The following is an 8,353-nucleotide window of genomic DNA, read 5'->3' on the forward strand; positions in this document are numbered from 1 at the left end:
TTTGTATTTTTCATATTGGGGTCTTTTACAGCCGACCATAAGGTATGAATTTTTCTAATTGTAGAACTGTTGCCTTCATCCATAGACAGAGCACATAAACACACATGAAAGACAATAACACCCACATAATAACCATCGCGCAATAACAAAATAGCGGTATGTATAAATAACGAGCCACCTAAGGATATTACCGAAAATGAACTCAACAGTAAAGGCAAGAACATAAACAAAGACAAATAAAAAGACCATTTTAACATTCAATTACAATGATAAATGACGTCAGTACCTAGAGTCTTTCCTTCGTGACTATGTTGAACGCATCCATCCAATCGAACTTTACATCAAGGATACAACAAATACATTTAAGTCTGCAAGATATCTTGAATTCGTCTACAAATTGAAAATGAGGGTCTGTTGAAAACAGAATTTTACTACAAACGAGATGATTTATATGTAACAGCGTCTGCACACAATATACCCCAATTGATACATTCCCGTGCTTGTATTTCCTATCATTATTTCTTTGATAAAGCGTTGCTGCTCACAAAGAAGCTTTTAATCTAAGAGTTTCAAATGGTGAAGTTGAAATTATTCCTTCGTTAACTTTACGGACGCCATCACGAGTTAGTTAACATTTATGGAATATTCATTTAGACTTGTCACCGGATTTTACTAATATGACCAACACAAAGGGTGTCACATGTGGATCAGTATCTGTTTACCCTTCCGGAGCATCTATGATCATAACCAGTTTTTGTGGGGTTCGTGTTGCATACCCATTAGATTTCTATTTTGTGTTTTGTCTGCAATTGTTGTTTTTTTCGTTTTTACCCATAGCGTTGTCAGTTTATTTTAGATGTGTGAGTTTGAATATCCTTCTGGTACCTTTCGCTCATATTTCAAGACCATCATGTATTATTTGTGAAGTTGATACAGAATATTTATCAACAAGAATATCAATAATAATAACTACCTAATGTCAATTGACAACAAAACTGACAGACGACTTCTTTTTGAAGATATTGCCCTGAAATGACTACTGCACCACTTACTAAGCATTAAAATTTCGATTTGTATTGTTTTAAGAAGGTGTTGTTATTCTACATTTAAACAATATTTGTATCAAAAGACATGCACATCATTTTCAAATCATAATAACGATTAAGGGGTAAGTTATTTGCCAGAATTACGCATATATTATTTAATTTTATTTTAGCTCAAACTCAAAACAGAGTAAAACTAGTATTAAATGTTTGGTAATAAGCCTTATTATCGCTATTTTGTGCATTTTTTCTTTGATCTTTTATTTTGATAATTTTTATATCATATGAGATGGAAAATTATCGCTAGAAACTAAGGAGACACGTGACGCTACTAATGAAATTGACATGAAATTGACAACGTCGTCATATGCAAAATAGCGATAAACAGATTGTCATTGGTCATCTCAACTCGATTGATTTTTGCGCTTTCGCAGTACCGGCTCAAGCGAGAAAACCAATCTAGTTGAACTGATCAACAATAATCGATCAATCTCTGTTGGTTTTGTGGAAATAGTTCAATGAGACTTATAGGACGGAATGATATGTCAGTTACTTTAAATCAATTTCTACTGTATCGTTTTGATTAATTTTTCAAATGGAGTATCCACAAGATAAGCATACTGATTTGATGGCAGATATAAAATATGTCTTTAAAAGTAAAGTATAAAAGAACACATTAAAGTGAGGATTTTGTTTTATTCAAAAACTCATTTAATAACATTATAGTTACAACAACAAAATTTAATACACATATATGTTTATATTATATACAAAAAAAAGAATATGTGGAATGATAACCGATGAGACAACGCCCCATCAGAGACCAACTACATGGAAATAAACAAACTAACTTCATCAATGAGCATAACCTATAACGCATGGTCAGCTATAAAAACACCCGACATGACAAATGTTAAATATTTCAAATCTGAAAAAGTAATGGCCTGATTTATGTACAGAACAATAAAGGATAAACATATATGACAAACAACAACAAGCGACAACCTCTGAATTACAGACACATTAATAATTTGGCGTCGATAAACACGTTATTAAAAAATAATACACCGACCCACTCATTCGCCTCAAGAAGTTTACCTTCACTGTATTTGGCAAAACCTTTATGGATTGTTTGTCCACAATACTCTTCAACTTCGTACCTTATTTGGTCTTTTCAACACTGTTTGATTCAATACTCACTGATGAGTCTTGTGTAGACTAAACGCACGTCTGGTGCAAATATAAAATTTCAATCCTGTTACTTATGATGGGTTTATTTACATGGGATAGTGGTGTAACGGCACATTATAAGAACAAACTGTATGCAAAACCATTTACAAAAAATGATGAGAAACAACAGTAAACGACAACCACTTGTTTACAGTCTTTTCAGAGACGGACTTAAAAATGTTTATTGGCGGCAAATCCCTCTTAACCTATGGAGTTGTCTAACAGTACAACATAATAATAAATTATATAAAAAAATAATGAAAAAGTGCTTAACTCATCAGATCTATAAAAAGCAGAAACACACAAAAAAAAAAACAGTACTTGGAGGGGAATTTATTCACCATAATTCACAAATTACATATTTGAGAAAGCCCGCAGTTACTAACAGCTAGTTCAGAGCCAATAAAAATAGATTAAAAAGAAGAATGTATCTAAAACTAAAATATCAATCCGAGTACATCGTACATACATGCATTAAGTGTAAAGGCGTTATATGATATGAGCGTCACTGATGAGTATTATGTAGACGAACCGCGAGTCTTGCCTATTTAATTATAAGCCCGGTACCTTTGATAACTATTAAAAGTCAGAAAAAATATGACTTTGTAGCATTCAAAATAATCTGACAATTTCAATAGGTTTGTCCTCGTTTTGACATTGTTTGAAGTTCTGTGCTTATTGTGCTAGCACTCGGTCTTACAATTCCGTAGTGGGCAGATTTCCCAAGACTTGGCCTACACGCCCTCATGTACAAATCAAGGACTCGTTTGTTACAAATGAATGACCAAAAGATAAAAATGCCCTGCACACCATTTAAGATTGAAATGAATGTCGAGAAGGCAGACAATGGAAGAAATGTATCAATTATCTGGAACAACCAAGATATTCCTGTCACAGAAAATAATTTCAAATAAACCAAAAAATTAATTCTGTTGAGGTCTTTATTTGTTTCATTTTCTATCTTTGGTCTATTGATAATTTTAATTGCCGTTGTAATGAAGAAACCTACGTTTGTAAAACAAACAAAAGAAATAGGGACAATAAAAAAAGCAATGAAGGATGTACGATGAGTCAAGAAACAAATAGCTCCTCCATACCCGATTGATGCATGTTCCGAAATGAAAAATGTAAGTACACTATTTAAACTCACAACTAACGTAGGTAATCCGTATGAATACAGAATGTACATCAAAATTGTTTTGTATTCTGAAAATATAATTGTAGTTTTGCTCATAAAGACCCTATACATATGAAAAGAACAAACATTCAAACATGCGAAAGTCACCAACCAAAAATAATGTGTCAACATTCCAAGTATCGTACATATTATATCTGATATTGACTCAAATAAAACAATCTGAAACAAAACATGACTCCAAAACATAGAAAATACTAAGCACACATTATTTTTTCCTGGAAGTGTTTGCAGGGTTGGAAAAATAAGGTAGGTCATGAAAGTAGCTGCTAGACTCACAAGAGATAAACAGGTACATGATACATGAATAATGTCCCAAATATTTTTCTTTGGTGTTTTGTCGTTTGTTAAAATTTTTCTAAAAGTATCGGCACATATCCTAGCTTTTCCTGAAGTCAGTATAGTATATTCATCAGAATCTAATTCAAACCCTAAGAAAACTAGCTTGAAAGCATGTATGTTAAATTCTGTTGTCTCCAATTCTATCTGTTCACAAACCAACAACTGATTAACATACGTATGAGAAAATGAAGTAGCCGCCGTTCTCATGGTCTGTAAATAGCAGCGATCAGAAATTCTGTTTTGAGAAATATAACTTTGAATATGTACTGCTTCTGGGTCACTAAAAAAATTGAAATTGTAAGTTCTTGAGTCATACAAAACAGTGAAGTTACTGTTCTGTATAGAAAGAAGTTTTTCTTCAAGGCGTGCTCTATCTATTTCCTGTGGGATATATACATCTTGGTAAATAGATATTTTTATTTCGGTGCCATTTTCCCATATAAGGTCATCTTCACATTTAGCACGTGGGAGCAAAATCGAAGAAAGGTAATTTAATCTTTGAAGTTGTAATTCTTTGTAAAGAAAACGTTTTAAGGCAAATTCTGCTTCTTCCAAAAAATACCGTGTTTCATTGATATTGCTACCTAATTCTGTTTTCATTCCAAGAGATAAAATATAACCTATGTCGCGAGTTATCTTTAGTAATGGTTTACACCCATCAGTTGTCAGAATTCTTCCGGGATAACACATCAGATCAATACATCTATTCTGTAAAAAGAAACGATAATGATATATAAGACATACAATATTTTTAATGAATCTCACGATTAAGGTCAATCAAATGTAAACAAGTTTCAGTTAAACATAATTATGTAATAAAAAAGCATAGAAAGTAACCAATAAATTGAATACTAGTTAACTGTAAATATAAAAGGAATTAAAGGATAACCGCAATATTTCTGTTGGTAAACTACTGAATCATTTTCCTATAATCTGAGAGAGAGAGAGAGAGAGAGAGAGAGAGAGAGAGAGAGAGAGAGAGAGAGAGAGAGAGAGAGAGAGAGAGAGAGAGAGAGAGAGAGAGAGAGAGAGAGAGAGAGAGAGAGAGAGAGAGAGAGAGAGAGAGACAGACAGACAGACAGACAGACAGACAGAGAGAGAGAGAGAGAGGTTTGACCTGTTTTTAAACGTTACATGACAACTTTACCTTGGTTGGATCTGCAATTTGTGTGACGTTGCATCTTTTAATAACTGTTGTTTGAATATGTTGGTCATTATAATTATAAAAATCAAACATAGTTCGAAACGTATATTTGTTTAGGATCGGTGGCCGTTTGGTAGAAACTGTGGTTAATTCTGTTGTGGTAGTATCATATACTGATAATGAACATTTATCCATAACGTTTCCATTACATTGTTTACAGAAATAATTCTTGAACGGCAAATGGTATTCTATTTCCGGTAAATTCAGACAATTGTTTTCAATTTCTTTATCGTATTCTTCCCATTGTCCTGTTACATTGCATCTTGTATATACCGGTTCTGTTGTAGAAGATGGGTTACACATTGAACAAAATGGTGTTTCCAGAAACTGAAAGTTAACAGACTCACATACAAATGTTATATCTGGATGAGTATATTTCGATATACCTGTGGTATTGCATTGGGTTGGTTTTGCACACTGCGAAACATCAAAGGAAAATGGTTCGTAAAACATATCACACGAATTGTGTATCGCAAAAGTAAGGTAATCATCAATGTTATCGTGAAAAAATATAGGTAAATAGACTTGACATCTGATAAGTAAATCCCAGGTATTTATGTTTTCGTTTTCAATATGCATTACTTCAGTACTTGTATTTTTATTGCAAAGATAACAGTATATATTCTTATATTGGACGGTGTAATTTTGGTAGCTGTATTCAACTGGCAATACAGAATATAAATGGTTTTCATTATCACTTTTACAGAGTGCCGTTATCCATGCGTTCTCTTCATAAGAACATTCGTTATAAACAAGATACTGGACACCGTCTACAGAATTTCTCTTGTGTGTACAGTCCAGTGACTTTTCCAGGAATCTTTCAAAACAACAGTCTTCTTTGTTGAAATGACAGTGTTCACTACAGTCACATGGACATTGTTGTTCAAATGAATTACTGCATAATTGTGAGAGGCCTGTCAAGGCTAAATTGTACGAAAATAGCACAGTGGTATTCAAGTTGTGCGTATCATTCACTCGTCGCTTTATAAGATCTTGTGCTCTTCCAGAGTCGTTATTCTTACTTGAAAACAAATATATACCAATCTTTTTGACACTTTCATAGTTAAGCTCAATTTGGTTAAACTGTGACATAAAATTTCCGTTGATATATGTACTGTTGTTTAATGTAGCCCCAAATATCTTTGATATATTGGTTTGTGTATTATTTCTATTGCAATAGTAGCAATGTATATTGCTGTAAGGTACAGTGACTGATGTTCGACTTGTTTGTAGACAATCGTGTTTTAAGTCAACATCAAGTGGATCCCAATTACCAGTAATATTACACTCTGAAATTATATTTTCATTTTGTAAAGGTGGATTACAGATATAGCAATATATATTTTTAAAGAAGTGGAAACGGTTGTCATATGTTTGGCAAGCGTAATTAATATCAGAATTATATGTCGCCCATGTTCCTGAAATGTTACAACTGCTAATGACGCCATCTGTCGATATTTCTTGAAATGGGCACGATCCAGTCGTAAGTTCAATGGTGTCGGTGAAATACAAAAGATTGCATCTCTTCTGTTTAGCAAGTGCAATGTAAGAAGAGTATGACGACAAATAATTGAAATCTGCCTTTTCTTCGCATTCCAGCTTAACAGTCCAATAATGAGAACTCTCCAAAGTTTTGTTAAAACATTCTAGGCAATGAACATTTCTGAATGTAAGTCCTTCATCCGGCAATGTTATTGGTGTCTTCTGTAATAGTGTTACCAAATCATATGATTTTTCACATTTTTCACGCACTTCACTATCGGATTCAGTTGGACATTGACTAACCATCAGTACTTCTCCTCTATATTGTAGTCTAGAGTTAAGAGACATGAACTTTGTTTCTATGCACTTTGGTTTATATTTGTAAAATAATTCAGGGCAACAATTTCCGGAAACGAAACATGTTGAGTCACATGAACAAGCCTCACAAATACTATCATTAAACAATTGTTTGGTACTTTCATTATTTGCTGTTATTTCATCACATTGATTCCTTCCGCAAACAGATGAATACAATTCTGAGATAAATGTGACATTGAAGTTTCCAGTTTCGTGTGAAAATGCGTGTAATGCTTCTGCAAAAACTAACAATAAACAAACTCTGCATGATATACTTTTCATATTGATGAATATTTCGATCCTGAAAATATAAATAATTGTGCATTGTAAACATTCTAATATTTTTTTTTTACGCTTGAAATGTTTTATGTGATTAGACATACTATGCCGAGTGTGAGATCAGGAGATTAATATTCCCTTTTGTATCAACTCATTGGTTCATTGAATGTTAGGAACGTTCTAAAAGAGGGGCGACAGATACCAGAGGGACAGTCAAACGCATTTGCACAGGTTTGTTACATTTGTTAGGTTTGATTTAGAAATCGACAGATATTGCATCTTTACTCAAAATCGTATAATACTTTTTTTTATTTGTAAAGTAGTAAATGATTTAGTCCAATTAAAACATTTTAACAGGTTCGATCTTTACACTTCACTTCCTCACCAACAAGGGCCTCGGTGGTCGAGTGGTTTAAGTAGTTACTACTGTGATCACTAGCCAGTCAACACTGAGGTTGTGTGTTCGAACCCTGCTCGTGCGGGTGCACTTAACTCCAATCTACATTGACTAGGATTGTCAGCTTTCTTATCGAAGGTCGGTGGTTTTCTCCGGGCACTCTGTCTTCCTCAACCAATAAAAACTGGCCGCCACGAAATAGCCTAAATGCGGTACTAATTAGTGGCGTTAAAACATAAAAAAATCAAAAATCCTCACAACCAAACAACAGTTTTCCTATAAAAAAGGATTGTTTTTTGAAAAATTTGATTGTAGATGTATTTGCTGCGAATTACTTGTTCGGCTTTAGAACTATTTTGATATGATCGTCACTGATGAGTCTTATGTAGACGAAACGGGCGTCTGGCGTACTAATTTATAATCCTGGTGCCGTGATAACTAATTAAAGCCTTTTCTCTAATGAGAAATGTAAATATACTTACTGGAGATGCGATGAAATGATTGAAGCTGTACATTTTATCTTTATCAACATTTAAAACGTTTCGGCAATACATTTTATCGAGTAGGTATTATTGTGGGCACCTGTTGCACCTCTCTTTGAAAAGGTTTATTTCTGTCCTGTTATGGATCACCTTGTATAGCCAAACTCAGCAAAGACCCGTCTAAATACCATTTAATTGATAAATTCAACAACAATTAACTTCATCTTGGTGATAATGTTTCTTGTATGTTTTAATTATCTGAATATACAGCCACAATTTATTCAAAGTATCAAATTTCAAAAGTAATAACTATCCTCTCCTTTTTGTGGTATTTCATATACA

General features: G+C 33.4%; 1 protein-coding gene across 1 annotated transcript; it reads right to left on the bottom strand.

The window, feature by feature from the left end:
• Nucleotides 1-1,719: 1,719 nt before the first annotated feature.
• Nucleotides 1,720-7,148, bottom strand: LOC139524319 (uncharacterized). Its single transcript, XM_071319068.1, has 2 exons — nt 4,958-7,148; nt 1,720-4,518 (listed from the first exon to the last, which is right to left on the bottom strand). Exons 1-2 carry the CDS (start codon nt 7,133-7,135, stop codon nt 2,905-2,907), a joined length of 3,792 nt encoding a protein of 1,263 aa, XP_071175169.1. The 5' UTR covers nt 7,136-7,148; the 3' UTR covers nt 1,720-2,904.
• Between the last annotated feature and the right edge of the window lie 1,205 nt (nt 7,149-8,353).

Source organism: Mytilus edulis, chromosome 5 (genome assembly GCF_963676685.1).
Source record: "Mytilus edulis chromosome 5, xbMytEdul2.2, whole genome shotgun sequence".
Taxonomy (NCBI): Eukaryota; Metazoa; Mollusca; class Bivalvia; order Mytilida; family Mytilidae; genus Mytilus; species Mytilus edulis.

What these genes read in the sequence shown, in the direction of transcription:
- LOC139524319 (XM_071319068.1), bottom strand. Translation starts at nt 7,135, where the DNA reads ATGAAAAGTATATCATGCAGAGTTTGTTTATTGTTAGTTTTTGCAGAA. An exon ending in AAATTGCAGATCCAACCAAG is followed by an intron (nt 4,519 to 4,957) that starts GTAAAGTTGTCA and finishes TTCTTTTTACAG; the next exon opens with AATAGATGTATTGATCTGAT.